At 43.7% G+C, this 26,528-nt stretch overlaps 2 protein-coding genes across 2 annotated transcripts; one reads left to right on the top strand and one right to left on the bottom strand.

Moving 5' to 3' along the window:
• Positions 1–114: 114 nt before the first annotated feature.
• On the top strand, positions 115–1,364 carry p2ry12 (purinergic receptor P2Y12; the record flags this gene model as incomplete). The annotated part of the gene is given in 3 exon segments (XM_084444929.1): positions 115–145; positions 148–377; positions 513–1,364. Coding segments are annotated over 3 exon segments (1,113 nt in total).
• A 2,805-nt stretch (positions 1,365–4,169) lies between these two features.
• On the bottom strand, positions 4,170–5,096 carry LOC311314449 (P2Y purinoceptor 13-like; the record flags this gene model as incomplete). The annotated part of the gene is made up of 2 exons (XM_084444804.1): positions 4,170–4,378; positions 4,763–5,096. 2 exons carry the CDS (start codon positions 5,094–5,096, stop codon positions 4,170–4,172), a joined length of 543 nt encoding a protein of 180 aa, XP_084300930.1.
• Between the last annotated feature and the right edge of the window lie 21,432 nt (positions 5,097–26,528).

Genomic DNA, 26,528 nt, shown 5'->3' with positions numbered 1-26,528 from the left:
AATCCTAATTTACTAAGTGATCATTATATTAGTGGTCATTACAGGAACTAATAATACACCTTTCTTCCATCCTGTTGATTTTATCTCATGCAATTTGAGCAGACACCCCTCAACATGGACAACGCCACCAGCTTCCCCCTGCTACTCACAACCACAGCACCACCAACAGCAGCAGCAGCGGCAGCTGTTCCCGTGACAATGTGCTGAAGACCGTGGTGTTTCCTGTACTCTACTCCCTCCTCTTCCTGTTAGGGCTGTCACTCAACACTCTGGCCGTGTGGGTGTTCTTACGAATCCCCTCCCGCTCGCACTTCATCATCTACCTGAAGAACATTGTGGTGGCCGATGTCCTCATGACGCTCACCTTCCCCTTCAAGGTACAAACACATGATAACAAATTCAAATTCCGTGTGACATTACACTACCACACATATCAGAGGAAGGCCAGTAAATGGAAATTAAATCAAATATATAAGTCAAAGTTTATCTTGCTCATAAAAGTTTTTCTCCAGGTGCTGTCGGATTCCAACATGGCCTCCGTTGGTCTGCGTGTGTTTGTGTGCCGCGTCTCTTCAGTGCTCTTCTACCTTACCATGTACATCAGCATCCTCTTCTTCGGTCTCATCAGCATCGACCGCTGCAGGAAGACCCTCCAGCCCTTCAAGGGGACAAATGCTGGGAGGTTGGCCCTAAGGAAGCTGCTGTCTGGGGCCATCTGGGCCAGCCTGCTGGTCCTCTCCCTGCCCAATGTGATCCTGACCAGCCGGAGCCCTGCCTCGGCACGCTTCAAGTGCAGCGACCTGAAAACGGAGTTCGGGCTGCACTGGCACGAAGTGGTTAACCATGTGTGCCAGGTGATCTTCTGGGGAAACCTGGGGACTGTGGTTGTGTGTTATGCCCTCATCACTAAGGAGCTGTACAGCTCCTATGCCCGCACTCGAGCTTGCAAGGCTGGGGAGGCCATGCGCAGCAAGACCCCCACAGGGGCTAAGGGCGGGGGGCCTCGACAGCCACGGAGAAAGAGTGTGAGTGGCAATGTGTTCCTGGTTCTGGCGGTCTTTTTTGTGTGCTTCGTGCCCTTCCACTTCGCCCGTGTGCCGTACACCATGAGCCAGACCCGCGGGCGTCTCTTCGACTGCCAGCAGAAGCTCCTCTTCTTCCAGCTGAAGGAGAGCACCCTCTGGCTGTCCTCCCTCAACTCCCTCCTGGACCCACTCATCTACTTCTTCCTCTGTAAGTCCTTCAGGAGCACCCTGTTCAAGACCCTGCGGTTGCCGCCTGGGACCTGTAGCTGGTTGACGGGCAGAGGGTCAGACCCAAACACAGGCAGCACCCCTCTGGGTGACTCCTCTGCCTGCATGTAGAACACTGTATCAGAACCCGTCGAATGACGGCATAAAAGCTAGAGACAGTGGAGAGTCATGTGCTCTGTTCTGATGGGAGGAGTACAGAGAACTGTACTGCCCTCTTAAAGCAATACATCGCGATATTTGGACCTTTACAAACATCGTCCAAACAGTCTACTTAGAAAGATAATACATTGACATTTATTACCTTTTAAAACTCAGCATTCAGTCGAAGTGCGCATGCGCAACGTTGTGCTTAAACAACACAGTAGTAGCTAGTATCCATAGTCTATGGATATCATGCGTTTTTTAGCTCAATGATATCATGGTGAGGTGAGAAAACCCAGAACGAAACATCACGGAGGAAGCCAGAAAAAGAAAAAGACAATCTGATAACGTTAGGACAGTACGACAGTACACTTACTCGCAGAGCCTGTGGGGGCGCAGTTCAGAGAAAACGCTATGTATTGCTTTAAGGGGAGATACTGTAGATGTTAGATGAAGTTTAAGCAGGCTTCTCAGAAAAGAGCGCAATGGGTATTGGTGCTTGATAGTTGAACTAAATGTTGTTTTAGTCCACGTAGTAAGCCTATAGACGAATAACCATATGTGCCATTTACTGTACATTCACAGGTGTGTTACTGTTTCGTAAGCTCAGTGTCTTCTGACTTTAACATCAGAAGAGGGTTAAATGGATATCATTACATAAATACACTGTGTACTTGCAAGTGATGTATATCATTCACATAAAATATTATTAGGATTACATCTGTTACAGATCAAGTGCTCCTCAAAAAATCAAAACGCACATACAGTATACTATATGAGGCCTATAGACAAAAAACCATAGATGGTTCTTCGTCTATAGGCCTCATATAGTGTTGAAAGAAGCAGGTCTGGACTTAAGAGGGCAACAGAGAGCAGTCTGGGGCCTGGGGGCGATCCTTGTCAACTGCTGACATAAGCAGCCAATGGCACCTTGACAAACTCTGTTGGCCAACGACTGATGACAACAAGGAAGGGAAATTTAAGTGATGAATTCTGTGTGCAACAACACAGAAAATAACAACTTTATAACATACGTGCTCTCCTGCTATGGAAACCATATCATGTTTAACTGTCTCTAACACTAGATTTGTGCATTGTATTGTTATTTTAGCGCTAGATTTGTGCACTGTATCACTATTTTAGCTCTAGACTCACGAGTCAGTCTCTAAACTCTACGCTCAATTAGAGACTGAAGGCATCCTGATTTTTGTACTTAAAAGTGGGTGGAAACGATTTGAGAGTTTAAAAAGCCAATCTGTCTTTATCCTAATGGGGCCGTGACATGCAGAAATTGTGTGCTTGTAAACACAGTCCTATTGGAAACACACCATTTCCATATCAAACCACATTCATCTATTTAAAACAGACACAATCTTTTATTAGGACAGGATTCGTCCATCTGGCCCGACGTGTTATGTACTGTATGATTGAGGTTGAATGATGCCTACACGTTCTTGTTTGTAAGATGCTGCATGATTGGGAATTATGTAATAAATTGTGTTTACATGACCGTGAAAAAGACATGTATGCTTCTGCAACAAAGTGTCATTGTGTGTTTTCCAACTTGTTGAATAGCCTGGCTAGTAACAACGCGCTAACGATTATCTCAGTTAGCTCATCCTAGTGGGTGCTAGTAAAAGTCTATCTAGACCTCACCATTTTTTTCATGAATAACAATGAGCGAGTGACTTGCCAAACAGGATACTATTTACAACTCTTAAAATAAACTGCTGGCCCGTGGCTCAGATGGTTAACGTTAACACAACACCGTAATCCGATGATCTGCAAAGCAGTTTGCATGGCTACTAGCACTAATCAAAAGGGATCAAATAAAAAACTGAAACAGGCATGAATATTTGCTGAATATTCCCTAACGTAGTGTTAGTCAGTTGAGCTCGTTACTGTAACGTTACAGTAAACTAGTTAGCTAGTATAGTTGATCTTGGGACCTGTAGCTGCTTTGAAATGGCTCCAAGTGGCTTTCCTGACTTGTCAAGTCAGCATACCATAGCGTCACCATAGCGTTTGTGGCCGAGTCTAATGGTTGTATCAAATGAGCCCTATTTAAATAGGCCCAGTGAAGTCACCAGCTGTAGTCAATCATAATTGCTCACAAGAAATGAAGAGGCCATGCCACAAAACTAATTTGATTGCCCTGGAGGGCAAAACATTGTACCAGCATGGCAGCTAATAGTGTAAACTCCGTACCACATCCACACACCATACTCCAGACGTAACAACATACAATATATTTTACTCAACAAACGACAAACACATGTCTAAAGATTCCAGTATTGCAGGCTTAATCACACAACAAAAGCTACATGTACTGTAAAGCAATAAAGAAAGGAAACTTTCCTTGTGTTGGGCCACATGCCAAAAACATTCATCATTTATAAATGTCTATTAAGTATAGATAGTGTCTGCTTTAGATCAATCCTTGAAAAACACTTTACTAATGATTAACAAATGGTTTCTTAAGACCTGTATTAAGCGTCAACTGAAGTATTACTACAGTACATGTGCTACCATGTATGAATTCACAATGCATCAAATGCTAAAAAGTCTAAAATGCTAAGTCTACAGTAACAGATCAAAGCACAGAGATAACATTACTATCAATGTATGCATACCAGCCATATTTTCATGTTAAGTCAATAGGACCAACTGTAATCCACAGAAAGAATACATTACTGTCACCAAACAATGGAGAGGAGAGGACAGAACAAAACCGAGCTGAGTTAGGATATGGCAGGTTTAAAATCAGGCAGGTTACTAATTGGTTTCATTGTTGTTTGGCGAGGATTGGTAAATGAAGCTGCTCCTGAGTGGGTTTATCTCACATAGCTTCTCTCTGAAAGCCTTGCAAAGGAGAAAGTAGATGAGAGGGTCCAGACAGATGTTGGTGGTTGCCAGGAACAAGGTGAGGTCTTTAACTATGCGCAAGACAATCTTCTTGCAACTGTGCATTTGGTCTACTTGAACTTTAAAGTAGGAGATACGTGTGATGTGAAAGGGAACAAAACACAACAAGTAAAGTTTCAGAATCACAAAAACACGGAAATTAACCTTACGTATTCCCTGATCATTACTACTCCCAGACTTTTGATAGGACTGGTAAACCTTCCTGCCTATGAACAAGTAGCAAAAGCCAATGAGAATAAACACAGCCCAAAAAATAGCATTGTTTAGGGCCACCAGAGTTTTGTGCAGTTGCAACCCAGCTTCGTTCTTCATATTCATACAGAATTCCCCTGTCTTATTCGAAGGATCGTGATCAGTCAGGATTATGGTCGGGAGTACATGTGAGCACAGGTAGAAAACCCAAATGCATACAGAGAGCACTTTGCAGACGACCAGGTTCTGACCCAACAATCTTCCGCCGGGCCTGACGATCTTGAAGAAGCGGTCCAGACTGATGAGCCCCAGAAGGATGATACTAATGTACATGCAGCAGTAGAAAATGGTGGAGAAGCAGCGACAGGCCAAGGCTTTCAAAACCAAAGAACTGCCAGGAAGTTCGCTGGCAGCTCTCAGAGGAATGATCAAAGTCATGAGAAGGTCGGCAGCCAGAAGGTTCTTCAGGTAAACCATGAAGGTGGAGGTGGACCGTAGGTGCAGAGACACCCAGACTGCCACTCCATTGAGGACAAGGGCAGGGAGGAGCAAGATGAAGGACAGGCTTGATATAGCTACACGCATGGCATCTTCATTGAGACCACAGTTCAGATCAGGACGAGATGTCATTGCAGCTGATTTAGTGGAATCTGCAAATGAGCAAGAAGAATTGTTCAATGTGGATGTCACTGAAAGGCAGCTGTGTCATATGTATCAACATGCTATATGCAGCAACCTAAAGCATCAGAAATTAGCAAAATATATCAAACACAAAATATAAAATTTGATAAACACATACAATGACATAATTTTGCAAATGAAATAAATGCTGGTAGTCTGGTAGTAAGAAATAAAAAAGACTTACTTATGAAGTTGTTGACAAGGTTTGTGGTAAGCATTAACACAAATTAATATATATATATATATATATATATATATATATAATAGGCCTAATCTGAGGATAAAAGATCAGATCTATGTCTTGCTATGACATGAGACTATGAGACATGAGACCCCACTAACATACTGTATTATATATTTGCTCATGGCTGACACACCCTCTCTTTACACTGTGTTTGTGGTTTCCTGTTTGCCTGCTTGATGTTGACTAATCAGCAGGGGTAGTTGTCACTAAAAACACAGATATAGGCTACTTTGACTAAAGAAATGGGTATACTCTGTCAAAGAAGTGGGTATACTGCTCAAATCTGTCAGTCTTGCTCTGACATGAGCCTTGCTAATAATACACTCAATGTATTTGTGTGATGTTCATCGACATAAAAAATAAGTCATGACTGTTACGCCCTCTCTTCACAACTTGTTTATGGTTCCCTTTTTGTATTTTTTTCTTTTTCTCATTTGACCTCTTTTGTGGTTTCATTTTTGTCTGTTGGTGGTGACCAAACTCCCAAAACCTATTCTGTCTTTACTTTTGTAAAGATTTGAAGCAGAATTCAAATGAATTATCAAACATTAGAGCTAAACATACAATGCACAAATCTAGTGTTAGAAACAGTTAAATATGCTAGATATATGCTAAATATATAGGCTTCCATAGCAGGAGAGCAAGTATGTTAACCAGGCCAGGTCAAGCCTGGCTTATGTGCGTGGCTGGCTTGTTTCTGTTCAGAACTGGTAGGACGGAAGCTAGTCATGCCACTGAAATAGCTGTGAATTGAAATTACATGAAATAATGTCTGATAAATTAAGATAGGTCTTGTTGCCTGGACACATCAGTTCCAATGCTTCCAATGCTAATCCAGCACAATAAGAGCAGGATAGCCAGTTAGCTCATGAGCTCGCAACAACTAACAGCAGCTTCCATAACATTAATGGTAGTGGTCAGTAGCAATGATGATTCCTGTAACGTTAGCTATTTTGCTGCAATTGGTTCAACTTCTGTTTCTGGACAAAGGTAATGGATAAACCCAGATAACACAAGGCTAGGACAGGACATGCAGACACTAGCGGCATACCTCCGGAAATGGAGATTGAAGCTCAGTGGGGCAAAGACGTTGTCGGCGGCCTTCCACCTTAACAAGGAAGCCAAACGTGAGCTCCGAGTGCTCATCGATGGAACACTCCTGCCATGCCATGCCGTGACATTGGACAGGTCGCTCACGTTCCACCGACACCTCGAGTCACTGCGCAAGAAGTTAACAGCTCATGTGACGTTGATGAGGCGACTGGTCCGATCAGGTTGGGGCGCCGGAACAAAAACACTGCGTATACGGCAGCCCTAGCCCTGGTCTACTGGACCAGTGAATATTGCGCACCAGTTTGCTGCCGCAGCGCTCACACCCGCCTCATCGACTCGCCTATCAACAAAGCCTTGCGCATCGTGACAGGATGCCTGCGTTCCACTCCTGTGGACAACCTTCCCATCCTTGCAGGCACCCAGCCCGCTGGCCTCCGCCGCACAGGAACCACAGCACATCTTGCCAGCGTGGGTGAGGCTTAATCACCTCCGGACCGGCCTCGGATGCTTCCGCTCATCGATGCACAGATGGGGCTTGGTATCCTGTGTGGCATGCGAGTGTGGTGCTGAGGAATAAACCGCAGACCACATCATCCAGGACTGTCCGATATATCGGACACCCAACGGAATGCTTGGCCTGACGGTCATGGATGACGAAACAGTGACATGGCTCCTGGAGGTGTGCCCGGATATATAGCCTGGGTGACCCCTCACCAGCCTGGGTGGTAAAAGGATAGCCCCTTGGCCCCAAGCCTGGGGGGGAGAGGATATACATCAAACCCATACGAAAAGGATGAAGAGTGGACAGGGCTATTATAGGCTATATCCCAAAGGTTTGTACTTGATACCTTGCTTCCTGTCTCCTTTTCATAGCAGTTGAGAGGAAGGTGTGAGGACCTATGAGTCAGTTAGATGTCCTGCCCTCCACTAGCCCTGACCTGTCTCATCAGCTGCACTGTAAGACCGAACAGTAAAGTTTTGTCAAAGAACAGTGTGAGTTGCATTAACTCACACATTTAAAACGGCTAATTCACCACAATTTATTTGAGTTATTTGGGCACATTTTTAATTTTAAGTGTACAGCACTTAACCATTATGGTGTATAATGGTGTATTATTGTGTACTGTACTCAATAATTTTACAGCAAGACGTTTACGTGTGATGTCATGCATGCACATTCGTACATGCTTGCTTCTTCTTGCCCAACTGAAAAGGCGCCATCAAGCACCGAAAAGGCTGTGAGGTCAAGCGACAAAAGAACATTTTACATTTTAAATGTTAACAACTTGGACATTATCAGCAGCTTAAAAATCGATAGGCTTCATTTTTTCTCTGGTGAATCTGCTTCATAAAGGAATCAAGTGCTTTGGCATGTCACCGTCTCTTCGAGCTGATCAGTCAACGATTACCACTGTGTTGCTGGCTTTAACCGCCATTCTGCTCATCTGCTCCTTAGTCGCCCTAATCTGGTGAGTTATTAATTTGTTTAGAATTAGAACATAATATGGTCATTGTATTTCATGTCCCAAATGAAGAGTTAGCTAGATAGGTAGCTAACCAACCTAACGTTAGCCGCTCCGAGCGTGAGCACTTTCTGACTAGGCTCAGTCACTAACGTTAGCTAATGTTACCCTATGGCAGAAATCGACCAGGCAGGGTGGCTAGACTAACGTTTGGCAAGCCAGTGCACATTCTTGACATAAGCCAGCTAGCTAGCTAGTTAGCCACAAGCTATCAAGATAAAGAGTGATGCCTTCTATTTAACGTTAGCTATGCGAGGGCTTCTATGTAATATTTGCTAATATTACAGGTAACCTATGTCTGTTAGCTGTTAGTTAGCCTATTTAGCACACACTTTAAAAGCACCTCAAAGTTCTTTTTTAGAATAAAATGGCGCAATGTGACGCATGGCTGCATTCTTAATCTGCCTGGGCATCAGGTTCAAGTGAAATGTTTTGCAGTAGGCTAAATTTGACCTAATTAAGGCTATTGGAATATGGTTATATCTAGCCTACAGAACCATATAATGGCACGATGTGACACATGGCTGCATTCTTAATCTGCCCGGGCATGGTTCAGTAGTAGGCTAAATTTGACCTAATTAAGGGTAATGGAGTAAGGCTATATCTAGTCTAGCTACATCTAACTGTTAGTGTACGGTGTAGCGTATCATGTGTTCTGTATGTCTGCTGGGCGATATAATATAACTGATGTGCGTCTAAATTAGTCCTCTAATTTTACCTTAATTTAATGCAATACTGTTCACATGTTCTGTACAGTTTGTGTTCAACTATATTCAGCTGAAGCATTCAATGCTGCTCTGATATTTTGCTGTGGTTTTGTAAAGATTGCAGCCTGTCAAATTTTTCAATTTCCTGTTTCTGCAGGCTGAGACTGAAGCAACTGTCTGAAATTGAAGCAACTAGCTGATGTACAGGTTCTTCAGTTTGGTAAGGCAGAACATAAAAACCTTTCATTGTCTAGGTTTTCACTCTGTAGGCCAGCAAGTGCAGTACCTGAAACCATTTTGGTTTTCCAATGGCTTGGAGGTGTAAACTTTGTGCATCCACCAGTGATAAAAGGGCACAGCTGCTTGAACATTATCGTTTGCATCATAGCAATTACTCCTCAGTAAGTCAATTACCTTGTCTGTATGAAAACTGTTTGCACATTTCAAACAGTAAATGTCTTAAAAATTCACTTAAATCGGTTACATACTGAGACAGTGCAAAATGATAATCAGTTGGGAGGTGTGTCGTTTGTTTGTGCGGTGTGTCAATTCAGACAACCTTTTAATAACAAAACTCTTCTTAGTTATTTAAGAGCACACTTAAAACAACATGAAACAGTGGGTTGTCCATTCAAAGATTGTCAGTACCGTACTAATGTGTATAGCTTCTTCAATACCCACAAAAGTAGATATCATGATCTAGACTGTGAGGTGTCAGATTTTAAGACAGAGATTGTCTTCACGGAACCTGACCGCCAGCCAGCTCATAACGTAGAATCAGAGTCTGATGAGGCAGGTCCCTCTCAGGATGATTACACTCTTGAGCATCCAGCTCAAGACACTTCTGAGTCTGGATATGACACTGGTGAGCTGGAAGTGAAATTGAGAAACAACTTGGCTTCTTTGTTCTTGAAAATGCACAGTGTTCTGCATGTATCAGACATGGCGACACAAGACATAATTGAAAGTTTGTCGCAAATCATGAAATGTAATGTTTTTGCCAGCGCTACTGCTGAAGGTGCAGAGTTGTCCACTGCTAAGAGGAGGAAAACATTTGTGGGAAAACATTTGTGAGGAGTAACTACCCGCTGGTAATGCCAGTAGAGTATGCCATGGATTCCACTGGACACACAGCAGTGTATGTTCCAGTTCTACAGATGCTTCAAACAATGTTTAGAAATACAGATGTTCTTGACAAGATTCAAGAAGCTAAACCATCGCCACCTGGAATGTACATGTCCCATGAATATGGAACATATTTCAAAGAAAATGCATTGTTGTCAACAGCAGGTGAGATGGGTGAGATGAAGTTGTCACTGATTTTGTATGTGGATGACATTGAACTAGCTAACCCATTAGGTACATCCAGGAAGATCCACAAGCTTTGTGCAGTGTACTGGTTGCTAGCTAATGTACCCAGTATGTATAGGTCTAGCCTTCATGTAATACAGCTAGCTCTGCTGTGCAAAGTACCGACTGCAGAGTTGTGGTTATGAAAGTGTTCTTTCACCTTTGTTGATAGACTTGCAGACTCTTGAGCAGGATGGCATTTTTCTTGAAGCACTCGGCCAATGTGTGAAGAGCACTGTCATGTGTGTTGCAGCTGATAACTTGGCTGCCCATGGTCTTGCAGGCTTTGTACAGTCTTTCAGAGCAGCGTATGTCTGCAGATTTGGTTGCTGTCCTAAAGACCAGATACAGTCCAGAGAAGTTTCTGAAGGAGAGTTTAGCATGAGAACGAGGGCCAGCCATGATCTTGATGTACAGAATGTTGCACAAGGAGAGGTGACATCTCAAGGTGTTAAGGATGAGTGCACGCTCGGTAAGACACTGCAGCATTTTCACCCTGTTTCTGGTTTCCCGCCAGATATCCTTCATGACCTTTTTGAGGGTATCGTGCCAGTTGAGTTGGCCTTGTGCATTCGTGAGATGGTTCGGCTGAAGTACTTCACTCTTGAATATCTTAACTCAAAGATTCACACATTTCCATATCAGCACTCTGATCGGGTTGATAAACCACAACCAATCCCAAAAAGCTTTGCAGCCAAAGAAAGCATTGGTGGGAATGGGCATGAGAATGCCACTCTTCTGAGGTTATTGCCTCTTATGGTAGGAAGTTCCCAAAGGAGATGAAACATGGGCTATATTGATGGACCTGAAGGAAATAGTGCAGCTGGTGTTGTCCACATCTTTCACAGAGGAATCCATCCATTACATGCAGAGTAAAATCAGTGATCACAGACAGGGTCTTCGAGCAAAGTTTCCAGACTTTAAGCTCAGACCCAAACATCATTACATTGAGCACTACCCAGAACTGACGAGGCGTTTTGGACCACTTGTCCACCTGTGGACCATGAGGTTTGAGGGAAAACATCGCTTTTTTAAAAGGGTGGTGCATGACACACACAATTTCAAGAATGTCTTGAAAACACTTGCAACCAGGCACCAGCACATGATGGCATATCACCTCAGTGCGCCATCATTTTTCAAACCCCACACTCAAGCCTCAAGTGTCACCTCTGTCCAAGTGACCTCACTGCCACAAGTGGCCAGAGACTTCATAGAGACAAAGACAGACAGTCCAAACATATACAGTACATCAAAGGTCTCCATAAATGGCACAGAGTTTGCAAATGGAATGTTTGTTTCTGCAGGCCAAAGTGGAGGACTTCCACAATTCAGCAAAATTGAACATGTACTGATTGTGAACAACTCTGTTAACTTTCATTGCAGGAACTATGAGTGCTGGTACAGTGAGCATCTGAGGTCATATGAGCTGATATCCACCGGCAACTACTCTGTTCACCAGCCATCACACTTAAATGACACAGTAAGCCTCACAGCATACAGTATTGATGGACGTTTGATGTTAACGCAAAAGTGGTTTATTTTGATCAGGGACATGCAGGATTAATGTATATAAATGTAGTGTAATGTATTGAGAAGTGGGAACCTAGACAGTCCCTTGAAAGAGTGAAGAAAATCTCCCCTCTGTTTTTCCATCAGTGACACCGCTAACACAACAGGCCTATAAAGATTAACTGAACAGGTGTTTAACAATACAGTACAAAACAATGATACAATAGGGAGAAAATATAGGTTATGAGTTTGTGCCTCTATATATACTTTACTTTGAGAGGATAGCTGAAAGAGAATCGAAGCAGTAGACAGTAATGGTTCAGATGGTTTAATGTCAGCCAAGACTACGCAGATTTGGCATGTTTTTAGTTCTACAATGTTTATCTGGTTCAGTAACCTAGCTTATATTTTTTATTCAAAACTGAAAATGTCAAGGAAATTGCGAGCATTTATTTTGAGCACAATCCTGATGTGTTATCCAACTGAATGGTGTTATTCAACTGAATGGTTCTCATGAAGTATTTCTCTCTTTTTCTTATATTTTTCTTCTTAGGAAATGGCAGCTCAAAACTTCCTACTTCATGTACATACCTCCACAGACATTGTCAGGAAGATGACTCTTCTTCACGTCCAGAAACTGTAGATGAGCTAAAAATTAGGATCAGAGACAAGTTTAATCTAGACTTTGACTTTAGTCTATCATACGAAGATCCAGATTTTGATGGCCAGTTATGTTCCCTTTTAGATATTCAGGAACTTACACAGAAAGCTGTGCTGAAAGTGATCAGGTCTGAGAGTAGTCCCAGTTCAGCATCCTCAGATGATACAATAATCTTGTCTCATGCCATGACTCCAGGCAGGGCTGACAGATGGCCTGATGTTTTTCCAGTGCCCATTTTCTCTTATGAGGTAGAACTCATACTCCACGATGGAAATGATGATTATCAGATAAGAGGGAAAAATCTTAAGTTATCTAGGGGACAAAAGCATGACATTCTTGAGACCCTTGCTGCCAAAATGCATAGCTTTAAAGCATACCCCAATGATAAGGAGGTTTCAGCTGTCTCAGAAGCACTTATCACTAAGCATCCTTGTCTAAAAGAGCCAGGCTCCAAGACTGGATGGTACAGTATGGTTGGAAAAATAGCCTGAAATACAAGATGGGAAACTTCCGCACTAAGTTAGCTCGTGCAGGAGCTCAGGAGGTAGCTGTAAACTCTGGGAAAAGGAGCAGAAATAACCCAGACAAAGAAGCTCCCCACACCAACATAAAAAGGCCAAAGAGGGCGGAAGTGAATTTCCTCCCAAACTTCCCAAGAGGTAAGTTAATGCAGACCACCTTTGCCCTGCGGCGCAAAGAGGTCATCAGCGATGCACCACTTGTCAGTGAGATCCTTGATCGTTGGCCTGCCTTCAAAATTGAGTCACAGGTAAAAAATATTTTTCTTACTACACCTTCTTGAGCAGGTGTATTAAATATAATTATTTTTTGTGGCAGTGTCCATGAGAACTTTTTTCTCAAAATGTATATTATACTACTCCATAAATACTATGACTGACAAGTGGCCATAGTAGAACATCAGTGTATTGCATTAGTGTGGCATTTTTAATTGCAGTTTGTCTTATTTTCCTTTGTTATATTTTTTTTTTGCAGATCTGTGCAGAGTTCCACAGAATCTCCAACACCAACCTGAAGAACCACTTCTATGCTGAGCTTGACCAACATTCCCCTCGCCTTCTGACCTTGTTTAGGAGGAAAGCTGCAGGCACAGGCAAAGTAGCCGAAGATTTTTAGGATGTATGACCTGCAGGTAAGTTGGTTATGCTTTGTGTTGCTTGATAATGATGCTACAGTATATTTTGGGGTATCACTGAAGACAGTGGAGTGCTATTTGTTTTAATATAGTGTTCTGTGTGGCTATTGTGATAGTTATTTTAGACTTGTATAGTCCAAAGATTTACCAAGATACGTTCAAAAGGTTGAGTCTGGTTTATTGAATGAAATCATTACGAGCGCAAGGACTTCCTGACAAACGCAGCAAAGGTGGTTCAGTCAGAGAAGTGAAGTCAGTCACTTCTGGCTGTGGCTTATGTACAGTCCAAACAAAGGTACAGTGTTTCCAGGATGTGATTGGCTACTGCATTGTACATGAATGGCAGGCGTGGCCAAGAGTAAAAACATGTGACATGAGAAAACAAAGAAAACAGAGGTCTGAATCAGGGCAGGAAGGACAAGGTGTGGCCTTTCTGACTTGGACAAAAGAGCGAGGCAGAGCTATGCAGAGTGTGTTTACAATTACAAAAGAGGGAGAGCTGAGGTGTTTTACATTAGACTGAAACTGGGTTTTGCAGGGGACTTGGGGGGAGGTGACAAATTACAAAGACAAAGGCCCAAGGTGTTTGGATGTAAATTCCTGGACAATCCCTCATTTGTGCCTGAACAGGCACACAAAAATAAAATATAAAATCCAAACACAGTGTAAACAGTCAGCTATGCTATACATGTGGAAAGGAAATAATCTCTCCACTAGGTGGAAACTTTAATTATTTTCTCTCAACGTGCAAAATCACACACCAAAACCCCTTGCTTCAGAAATTTGACAGGAAACAAGATAAAAAATTGACATGATTATATACTATTTATAGTCTAAGAGTGGACAACCATTCACCAAAAAACAAACTTGATTAAACAAGGCAAAAAAAAGATAAAATGGTTACCAGTGTAAGAGGGGCAAAAAACCTCTTGGTCAATTTAGAGGAAAAACCCAAACTTATTTATCAACTCATGTTTCAGCAATTGCAACTCTTGTAAACAAATATGATATTTTCCAGATTATTTCAAAGTTCATTCACTCTTGTGAATAATCGCATGTGATGTCCTATGGAACATAGATTCCATGTGTGCGTCTCTGAATGTTTAATGTAGGTTCCAGTGTGTGCGATCAGAGGTGCAGTCCGATTACTCATCAGAGGAGAGGAGAGTGTGGCGGTGACTGTCTGTCAAGGTCACTCTTGTTCACAGTGTATCCCAACAGTCATTTAGGTGACACTTCTCTTTTGGGCAATAGAATGTCATTTGGGGAATGCAAGGCGTCTTCTCTTCTAGATCGCAACTTCAATGTCGCGTTGATTGAATCAGTTATGTTCAATGTTAGTGTGTGCAGGTGTGTGTGCGTGTGTGCATCTTGTGAGGAGGTGACCAGCAAGGTCATTTTTCCTCCGATTCCTCGTCAGAGGAGAGGACAGTGTGATGGCCCATGGTTATGGCCTCTGAGCCCTCTGGTTCAGCTGCATTCTGATCTCCTGGTGTTTGCGATCCCCTGGTGGACCGTCCTCTGCTGCTTGGACCCGTCGGCAATGCTTGCATGGATCCACGAAGTCCTCTTCAGATCGCTGTCTGCGTGATGAGTAGAAACTGGTACGGCCCGAGCCACCTCGGCGAGTTCCAGCTCCTTCGTCTGTGGTCGTGGACCAGGACCCAATCCCCAGGAGAGATGTGATGCAGGAACCCCTCCTTAGCCTCAGGAAATGGCGGTCCTCACTCTGTTGGAGACATCTGTTAACATCTTCCGCCACCCCTGTTTTTGAAACATGATCTGGCCCGTGGGCTAGTTTGAAAGCATAATGAAAACATGAACGAGGTAGTACAGGTTTGTCATTAGGCCCTAGATACAGGTTAGTTTGGTGGTGGAAATGTGCACTTAGTCCTTCATTTCTTTTTCTCCGCAGGTGGAGCAGATGCTTGTAGGTCAGAAATGTAGGCTCTTGAACTGAACCCGGTCCATCCCTGTACTGCTCCACGTAGGGCCGGCCCGGGTCGTGCTGCTGGAGGGCTCACCTCGGCGCTCCCGCCTCCAGCACAGGCTGATGAAGTGCTCCGTCTGTGGATCCACAGATGAGAGAGACAAACAGAGACAAAACAGAGCAAAAGAGAGTCCTCTGGTCTGGTCTCCCTGTTCCCTTCTTTGGTCAGGAACGGTTATTCAACAGTCTGTAGGAGATACTCAGAAACATGGTTAAGCGCAAGCTCCTGCTTTGGGGAAAAAATGTTGTTATTCTGTCCGGAAAACTTAAACAGGGTGACTGTTCAAGTGTCATTTAGAGCCAGTCTGCAGTAGCCTACAGTGACATCAGGGGCAGTGTTAGAATGACTTCAACACGCTTAGTCCCCAGTCATGATCAAGGCAATTGGATTTGGCTCTAGCAGTTCTCTTGCGATTTTATGAAAATAAAATACGCTATATTCTCGTCTCAACAAAACAACACCCCCTAAGGGTGAAAGCAAAAATTCCCTGAAGTCAGGATAAAATAGAGATGGGTCAAAGAAAATGACACTAAAATGAACTGGCTTCATTTACAATTAACTAATCAAAATACTCCATCAAAGCTTCATTTGTATAGCTAAAATTTGTATATCTAAAACCTCCCTCTTCTGCATTTGAGGACAGAGTATTTGGGCACTGCTCCTGTTTCATACTTATCTGTCGCTCACAGTGAGTAGGTGACATGGCGTTGGTCTGCATCTCACGAACCCCAGATCGCCCATCTGTAGGGAAACAGGCCAGTAACCTCAGGTGTCCTGTGCCCGTCTCCTGGTTCGGCATTCACCCATCACTCCCGGAACGACAGTTGTCTGTAAAAAACCACTCAGAAAAAACACTCAGGCCCGATGAATGTGCCTCAAACTATAAACATGAGATATTTAACATAACCATTTAAACAATATAATTGGGTTATGAGATGCTGCATTCAGATTAAGACACTAGCAACCCTTATCTATTCCCCCCACTATTATGAACAACCCTTATGTCTTAAGCTACATATCAGAAAGAGAGACAAAACAAACAACAGTTAAAACAGACCAACAGCAGGTTCCAATGTCCCCAGGAAGGCATGATCCCATGATCCAGGCTCGTCAAAGACCTGCCGCCCAGGGTCCATAGCACCTGAAAATTAAGACTCAAAACACAGACTGGGTTCAATAGCAGAGGAGAAGGCCTAAAGTCAACTCCTCAAAAACACATTATCATTATATGAATGAAATTCATACAGTAGAAATGCATAAAACGAACAGCTTATGGCCATTCATTGTCTATTGAAACCAACTCCTGAATCAAACACCTATTCAACCCTGTCAGACTTTTGAGTTCTCCACTATTACCTAAAAGATCTGCTCAGAAACATTAACAGCAACTTAAGACTCAAAGGCTCTACATCTATTTCATCCTGCCACCATTATCTTAAAAAAAATCTCTCAATCTTGGCTAGTTAAAATCTCCCTTATGGGTTATTCAAGGGAAGTCCAGCAGGTGGCGCTCGACTTCAAAATCGGAGGCTCTTCCTTCCGGCCCTGTTCGGACAAATACCTCGTAGAAAGAAGGGGCGTGGCTAATGGCGCAACAAGTCGAGGGGGGGAATCTAATTTTAAATCAGAGTTATTCTGCTGGGGAAATGGCGGAGAGACTGTTTGCTGAATCTCCTTATCTTTCCTTCCTGACCTAAAAAAAACTCTCTCGTTCTACTCTCCCAAATCTTAAAAACAGACCAGTCTAGAGAATCAACAGGCTTTTCCCTTAACCCTCTAGCTGAGCCCGAATCTTAGAATTTAACACTAAAATGTCAGATGTGGATGTAAGAAATCGAAAATACTTTAGCACATAACGAAATTCTGCCAACAAACGCTCGCAGAGTAATGCTTCAGCGCAACAATCTTCTCAGGCTAGCAGTAGAATCCTGTGACCTCCTCTAGCATATCTTAATAACTAGTGTTACAGGGACACCTGGTGGTGATCCCAAAATGTTGCATGTATGACCCGGATGTGGTCTTTGGTTGTGCGCGGGGAAATTTAAAGAAACAAATCCCAAATAATCACGACGCAGCCTAAAAAACCCCAAAACAGCAACGAAAGGAAACCTTATAGTTAACTCACGGCGGGAAAGAATACAATTTCGAAAGAAACACACATTAAGACATTAAATTCGCTTAGTACTCACTCAGTCAGGAATCTCTTTGTTCTCCCTCTGGCTCAAGGCGGATCACCGGGAGTTGTTTTCCGGCGTCTCCTAGGCAACCAGTTAGCTAGCCTACTGGGAATCTAGCAGAAATTTAACAGTCTAAAAAGGGTACAAAACAATACTTTACCTGGATCCATGGCGCGCATAACAAACAATAATCAAGAGCCGGGGCTCAAACAGTGAACACATAAGACGACCAACCCCCCGTGCACATGCAAGAGAGAACGTAGCAGACACACGGGAACGCAAACAAAGGACGACCAAACGACGACCAAAACCGACTAATATACGACTTAACCCACAAACATGAAACAAAGGCCCACGTTTACAACAAAACACTCTCGGCTGCACTAGCAATTTGGTCCAGGCTAAACCATGATGTCTAGATCCTACCAAATATGTACAGCCCCTCTGGTCAAAATCTCTACCAGAAAACGCGGATTGCAAAACTCTCAATTCCGCCCTGTAGCTACATCTCCATTGAGCAAAAACTCTCTCAACGTGCTCTCGGTTAATACTCTCCCGCGACCGGCCAAAAGGAAACCTGTTCTGTGCCAAACTCTCACTTGAAAAACTCTCCCGCGACCGGCCAAAAGGAAACCTGTTCTGTGCCAAACTCTCACTTGAACAGCTGATACCCTCGTAACGAAACAAGGACGAAGCCAAAAGACAATACGATATAAAATCTATTGCTGTTCACATCTCCTTAGATAGTTACTTACTAAATACCCACGCTGGGGTTTTCCGTTTTCAAACAATCCAGACCAACAAGCTGAACCAAATCAAGGCAAATACAACTCAACCCATAAGAGGGTTCGTTTAAACGTACCTGTGAGCTTTCAAGAATCCAGTGGCAGAACTGAGGAAATAATCTCGGCTAGCGCTCTGGCGCAAGAGAGAAAATTGATTTTCCAAGCCCATATGGACCGACACGTCTGCCGATCAGTCCTCTCCACTGGAATCCCGAAGCAAACGCAGGCAGTGATCCCATCCCCGTCGCCAAACTGTGATAGTTATTTTAGACTTGTATAGTCCAAAGATTTACCAAGATACGTTCAAAAGGTTGAGTCTGGTTTATTGAATGAAATCATTACGAGCGCAAGGACTTCCTGACAAACGCAGCAAAGGTGGTTCAGTCAGAGAAGTGAAGTCAGTCACTTCTGGCTGTGGCTTATGTACAGTCCAAACAAAGGTACAGTGTTTCCAGGATGTGATTGGCTACTGCATTGTACATGAATGGCAGGCGTGGCCAAGAGTAAAAACATGTGACATGAGAAAACAAAGAAAACAGAGGTCTGAATCAGGGCAGGAAGGACAAGGTGTGGCCTTTCTGACTTGGACAAAAGAGCGAGGCAGAGCTATGCAGAGTGTGTTTACAATTACAAAAGAGGGAGAGCTGAGGTGTTTTACATTAGACTGAAACTGGGTTTTGCAGGGGACTTGGGGGGAGGTGACAAATTACAAAGACAAAGGCCCAAGGTGTTTGGATGTAAATTCCTGGACACTATGCTGTTTACCAGTCATAGTAAAGCAAGTATGTTCTTGGACCCAAGGAACAAGTTGACGTGAATGTCAGGCGCGCTGCTGTCCTCCGTGCTCTCCCTGCATATCTCCATGACGATGACTCTGGCTTTCTGAATAAATGGGAAGTAAGTGGCCTCACTTTTCACTGCACCTGCCAACTGGTTATACTGTAACAGCATGTATTGTGAAATTGCTCATTTTTACCAAGGCACAGCAAGGCTAGCCGTGTCTAGAGCTGACAAATAAAAGTCGGTCACTCACTACTCGCTATGCGAGTGCCCTAGAGGGCGCCAAAGCGCCGTGGTCTCAAATGTGCTTGGCGCTTGTTATATCAGTGGTGGATCAGAAGTGGGTGTACTGTGTGTCTATGAATAAAGCCTTGGTCTGGGAGGTAGGCATGAATACATTTGTAGGTATCATTCGTCACTATAGTTGGGGATCCAGGCACCAACATTTTTAGAACCATGGCTTGCTATACTTTTTGTTTGTGTTTTTTTTTCTATTAATTTGGACAATAAGGTCCACTGTATGAGATCTGCTCTACTGGAAACCTTATGAAAAACAAGGTTACATTTTTGTATATTAGAAATACTAACTCCTATTCAGTATCTCCCATTTAGTCCTATAGGCTATAAGCTAATCATAATCTTGTTTAAGACTCATGTTTTCAAATTTTACTGTAGCATTTGTAAATAATCTGGTGTTAAAGGCGTAACAATGTGCAATTCACTTCTACATAGGCTGACCTTTACATGCCTTTAACACTAGATTATGTTAACGGTACAACCAGAGAGACCCAAGAAGGCGAACTCTGAGACAGGGGAACTGAGTAGCACACAGGCATGTTTATTGAGATACGGGGAGGGGAATGCGGGAAGGTGTGTGGTGCGCTTGGTTAGATGCTTGTGGCGTGTGTAATTAACTATGTGTGGGTGCAATGGGACTATGTGTCGGTGCGACGATTAAGCGTGGTGCGGTATGGCTATGAATGGCGGGGTGTTGTAATGTGTGTGCACAGGCGTCTGAGTAGAGTCCGGGATCCAGAGGGGTGGTCAAAACAAAAGCAAGGGTGGAGTCCAGGGGAGTTCAGTCCAGAGGCACACGAGAGGGACAGAGGGTCCGGGAGGCACAGGAGGAGCTGGGGTCCCAGAGACAAACACAAGGGGAGCAGGGGCACGAAGGAGGCACGGGAGGAGCTGGGGGTCCTTAGGGAAACAACACAGATGAGGATGAGACACAAGAACACGCTGAGAATCGATCAGGCTTGGGAAAGGCTGGAGACGTGACAAACCTCGGAGTTGGGTACATCTTGGCACCGGTAGGCAGGTCAGCGAGGCTCTTGTAGTGGTGGCAGCTTGTCAGTCCCGGGTGTGCTGATTGGCAGAGCGTGCTGAGATAGACGGCAGGTCGGAGTGTGCTGGTGACGCGCTCTGAGCCTGCCCCGTAATAGATTATTTACAAATGCTACAGTAAATATAGATAAAACTCATAAAATTGGTCGAAGTGGATGCCCTAAAGAGGATTATGTTAGGAGTTTCCAGAAAACAATTTGATTTGACCTATTTATGCAAATGTAAAAGTCAGCCTATAGAACTGAATGGGAGATATTGAATGGGTTAGCGTGGCACCACTGCAAGTTTTACAATAGACTACTTGCACAGCTCCACTACTTGACAGCATCTTTATTTACACTGTTGGGTGAATTGATTATAATCAGGTGTGCCTGATCATTGTTTTGACTGTTGCAGTCAGGCAGACCTGGTTTTAATCAGTTCATCCAATAGTGTAGGACAGGAAATAAACATGCTATCTCAATTCCATAAGTACTGTGCCCTGTGGCTGTTTTATAGTTTTTGATGCTTGCTTGCTTTCTGACACGCCACATGCATTTTCTAGCAGTTAGACTTAAGAAATAGCTGTGGCAGTCTGGGGTCAAAGGTAACCTCTTTCTTCTTGTCTGCAGGCAGCACAGTCTGACCAACCAGACATTGATGACATACAGGTTGGCCTCTTCTTGACCAGCGCCAATTCAACTGATGCCACATTCCTCTGCCCAGACAAGAGCACCATTGTGCTTGAAGGTAACATGGTTGTCGAGTTGCTGACATTTGCTGATGCATTTGTTACACTTTTTGCAATGATGTATGTGCTGCATCTAAGTTACCCAAAAGACTTGGCCATTACATTTGACTTTACGCAGAAAGTCTTGATGGGCCTGGAGGACGGTAAGCTGAAGCCCAGGGTGCTCAGTCTTAAGAATGACCTTTTGGCATTGGAGTAATTCCAATGGACCACGACTTTTATTCTTCTGCTTCTTCTTTTTTCTTCTTTTTCTTCTGTACAAACACAATTTTACTTGAGATCTGAGATATAGTGTCCTGTACACCTGCTCCAACAATGTTCTTGACACAATTAAAAAAAAACTAAACCATAGCCATAGCAAGATGGATTTTTTTTTAAGCTCTTTTTTCTATTTTTGTACAAGGGTTGCTCTTTTATCTGAGATCTCTATCTATCTCTCTGAATTCCTGACATGTACGACAGTGACCTGTATGTTTAGCCCAAGTAAGAAATGTGCCTTGAAATGTTAAAAGCTGAAGTCCAGTGTGCTCAGTCTTAAGAATGGCCTTTTGGGATTGGAGTAATTCCAATGGACCATGACTTTTATTATTGTTTCTTCTTTTTCTTCTGTACAAACACAATTTTACTTGAGATCTGAGATATAGTGTCATGTACACCTGCTCCAAATGGATACACAGCTGTGTTTGTTCCAGTTCTACAGATGCTTCAAATAATGTTTAGAAATACAATACAGTGACCTGTGTGTTTAGCCCAAGTAAGAAATGTGCCTTGATATGTTATTTAGAGATTGAATTCCTGACATGTACTACAGTGACCTGTATCTTTCTAGTTCAGTTACTAGTTGTCTCCATTCTCGCAGTTGCTGGGTTTTGTATTACAGGCCTATTTTGGCATTTGCTGAGAGACTTGTTCAATGAGTGTGTGTGTTGTGTTATGTTATGTTATGTTACCGTTATTGGTGTAACAGTACAGTATATGATGTTACTTATACTGTTTTGGTAACAATAAAAAAGTAAGCTATTTTTAAAATATTCATCTTTCTTACTTTTGTCACAGGTACTAAATGTAATTTATGTATATTTCAACAAATGTTTTAGGTTCCTGATCATGACATGTTTTGAGTTAGAATTAAGTTAAATACTTAAGTATAAGGTAATTAATCAAGTTGAGTTAACATAAAGTGGCTATTACCTTACTGACAAATTATATTTTTTATGTTAAGGTAACACCATTATTTACACTTGTCCATACTTGATTTTTATTAGTACTCTGAACACAAAAATACTGAGTAAAAATAACTTGACGAATAATGTTGACTTAACTCAAAAAAAAAATGTTTCACTTAAAATTATCTAGTAAAAAGTACTCAAAACAAGTATGCTACTTTGACTTAAAAGTTTCGATGTAATCAGTTTCAAAAAATTTGAGTAAACTGAACTCATCAGGGTTTACAGTGTGGGTCTGATTGTACTGTCCAGTTAGGATGGGTTGTTTAGGTCTGCATAGTTTAGCCTAATAAGTTGGAAAAATGTGGAATTAATAATTACTGACATTATTTTGAGTTATATTTAATGGCTGCGTGGGAATTGGTTGGGTCTAGTGACCAGTTATGCGTAGGAATATTGGGGGTTGTGATTAGGTGCTTACCATACTTAAGTGGGAGACTGTGCGCATGGGTTCATTGTGTGATGCCAGGACTTGAGGGATGCCACGGTTATGTGATTAGGGCTTCGTGTAACATTACTGTGCTTTGTGTTCAATTATTGTGTTCAATTATTGAGTATGCACAGTAGCTGGTTAGGATGAAAATTCATGTATATTTTGTTTGCATTCCCAGGTTTCACAATCTATTCGATTCAACGAAAACAACGAAAACGAGTTGAATGGTGTCCGTATCCCTCTGTCCAGCCTTTCGGTCGGCGTCAGTAGACCGAACACTGATTAGGCCTGCACCAGGGCCACAGAGGGCACCAGATATCTACACTGGCTCTGACTCCTTAATACGGTCTGTCTGTCAGAGTGTGTGTGTGTGTGTGTGTGTGTCTGTTTCCCTTGCTGCTCCTGTTGAGCTCAGTGGGTCGAGAGCTGTTGTTTTATACCTGTCTTGTGTTTCCCATGATCGTCATGGTGATCAGGCGCGTGAGGGGCCCTGACTGGTACATAGGCTCCTCAGGAGCCAGAGAGCTGAGCTGAACGTGTGCTACCACAGCGGGAGACAGGAGACACGCTCTCTGGGTCTGCACGCTAGCCGAACCCTGCTCACACATAGACCCACACACAGACCCCCACACACACAGACACACACACACACACACACACACACACACACACACACACACACACACACACACACACACACACACACACACATGCTTAACCTTGTCCATGATCGAATGAGAGGAAGAAGTAGAAGAATTCAACACCACTGCTGTTTTTCCACTTAACCCCTTCCCTACCCACACATCAGCCCCTCTCTCCCCCTCTGCCCCCCTCACCTGCCCCCCGCCCCCCGCTGCCGCATCACCTGCCCCCGCTCCCACCCTCTCCCTCTCTGCTGGTTTCCAACCCCCGGGCCTGCCGTCAGCTACCGTCCCAAGCAGGCCGTGCCAAAGAAAACAGCCGTCCGTCTCCCCGGGGCAATGATGATGAAGCTGGAAAGTGGAGGGGAAAAGCAGCCGGCCCATTCTGCTCTCCGCCTTCCTTATTGCTCCCGGCAGCTCTGGGCAGAATAATCTGTCTGTCGGCGGCCTCTGCCAGGGTTGTGCCCGAGTGTGCTCCCCTTCCAGGAGAAAAGCGGGGGGTCGGCAGTGAGGGGCGGATGAAAGGCTGATGGATGACCTGTCTGTTTTTATTTCGCCGTGTTTTCTAATCTTCATTTCATCAAAGCCCCTCTCAGGGGTTGAGAGAGGAGTGAGGTTGGGTGTACGAACTCTCAAACTTTGTTTAATAACACAGACAGAGCCATGAGAAATCTAGGGAAGGGGACAGAGCAGGAGCCTTGGGGAAGGTGAAGGTGAAATTTGACCCTTGAACCCTGCAGGGGTTGAGAATCTTTGACAGAGAGATTAAAAGAAGGGACGTCAAATAGCCTCTGCGTGTGTGTGTGTGTGTGTTTGTGTGTGCGTATGTGTGTGTGAGCGTTTTCATGTGCGGGCTGCTGTGTGTTTTGACAGTGTAAGGTTTCTGTAGCTACTGCTGTTGGCAGGACCAGGTTCTCCATATGTCTCACACACTCCACACAGGAATCTCCTACAGTATGCACACCAGATCAGCCTAGGAACACGTTGGCCTAAGCCATGTTTATGTTGTTTTTCAAAAGGGCCTGGGAGACAAAGTAACCCAACATCACCAGGAATTAAATAATTGACTGACACCATACCAAAACAGTCTGCCGGACCAAACCTGTTTAACTAAAACCTAATTTTCTGGGTGTGTGACCGCTAAGAGGTTTGCCGTTTTAACAACTGACTGAGGTACATTCCTCCAGCTCTTACAAGCCCCATATGTCCAGTGTTAGACAGACGGCCTTCTGAACACACACACATACACACTCGTGCACACACACACACACAGTCACCGAATGAATGATGTCGTTGATTCCATTCTGGGCTAATGTTTGTTGTGCACTCACAAAGTGTGTCCATGGCAATGGACTTTGTTTAGTAGTGAGGCAATTTACCGGCCTGCTGTGAGCTTCAAGGAGTGACCTACAAAATGATATACGCTTCTTAAACAGGGTGATGGTTAAAGACTGGACTGCACTGACCCAGGTATAAATTGTCCTCCGCCCATTGAAAACTGCTGTGCTCCATTTCTGAATATAGAACCGTTGTACTGTCTACTTGACCCCTGAAGAAAGTCAAGCACTATACCAGTACCAGGCCCACAGAGACTGCTGTGTGTGAACTCTGTTATGGCAGGTTCCAATCCAAAAGCCGAGATGAGACTCTAATCTTATAACAACTGTCACGTCGTCGATATTACGAAAAGTACCAAAAAACGCGCTCAACCCTCGGTTGTGTCTGTGGGTGCTGAATCCGCAAAAAATATATAGTGAAAAAGGGAAATAATTCAGGACAGCACTCCAAATAATCAATCTTTTTAATTTGTCACACAAACTTTTCAGGCCAAGCCTTTCTTCAGTGGGTTCTAGCAAACAAAGTCGATATTACAAATGGTAGTTACAAAACAATCTGATTACACTGGAAAATGGATTAAAACCATCTCTCATCTCTGTTGTGCTGTATGTGAATCTGGTTTCAGAGCAATGCTGTAAAAAGACGGTCTCCACAAGCTCATTGATTGATCACCTGTTTTGCGTGGAGTCTGGCTCTGCTTGAGTCAGACGACCCAGTTCTGCACAGATGGCTTCTGGCGTCTGTTTGGATTATCAGGAGGATTCAACTGGGCTGAAGCATTGATTACTAATAAATCATGACTCATAAGGGGTTGCATATGTTGAGCTGCTTTGTATTTTGGCTGGGAATACACACAGAGATTTCACACATACACACACAGACACACACACAGATCGCGCGCACACACACACATGCACACACACAGATCGCGCGCACACACACACTTAACTTCTTGGCTGTCTGCTGGAATTGATGGTGATAACTTCTGCCCCTTGGTGTGTGTGTGTGTGTGGGGGGGGGGGGGGGTGGGCGTGCCACACACACACACACACACACACACACACACACATACATACACACACACTGCCCAAAACGTATCAACTTCACTTGTGCGTTTGCCAGGTGTTGTGCGTTTGCCAGACACCTGTCAAACCAGAGTCATGAATGACACCGATGACATTCTCCTTTCAAATTCTTCTCCCAGGTCTGATAATCCTTCAGACTCCAGCTGGAGCTAGACACAGTTTGAACGATACGGCGGGATTAAGTCAAAGTGATGCATCTGAGAAAGAGAGACAACAGTGGCCTTTTGAGAGGCGGTTTGGGATGCCGGGCATATTTGACAGGTTCTCTCTGTGTGCACAGCAGAGGCATACACACACACACACACACACACACACACACACACACACACAGAGCAGCAGGGCCAGGGGGGCATGGAGCACCATTAGCCGCTAACCGCTAACTGTGCCACGGCAGACTGGGACACAGATGGCCCCTATCAAAACACACAGAGGGAGTGAACACTACACACGCACACAAGGCCAGAGTCACATACTAGCTGAGAAAGAATGACAGACGCTCAAAGGCCTAACCTTGAGCTTTCTGTCTGTGAGTGTAAGTCTACTGGACCATCCAGAGAATTACTAGAAATACAGGATGTTAGTTCAAGGAGCTTAGTGAAGGTAAGA

Source organism: Borostomias antarcticus (genome assembly GCF_949987555.1).
Source record: "Borostomias antarcticus genome assembly, chromosome: 1".
Classification (NCBI taxonomy): Eukaryota; Metazoa; Chordata; class Actinopteri; order Stomiiformes; family Stomiidae; genus Borostomias; species Borostomias antarcticus.
Note: the sequence above shows the minus strand (reverse complement) of the source record. Positions and strands in the feature narration are given on the sequence as shown.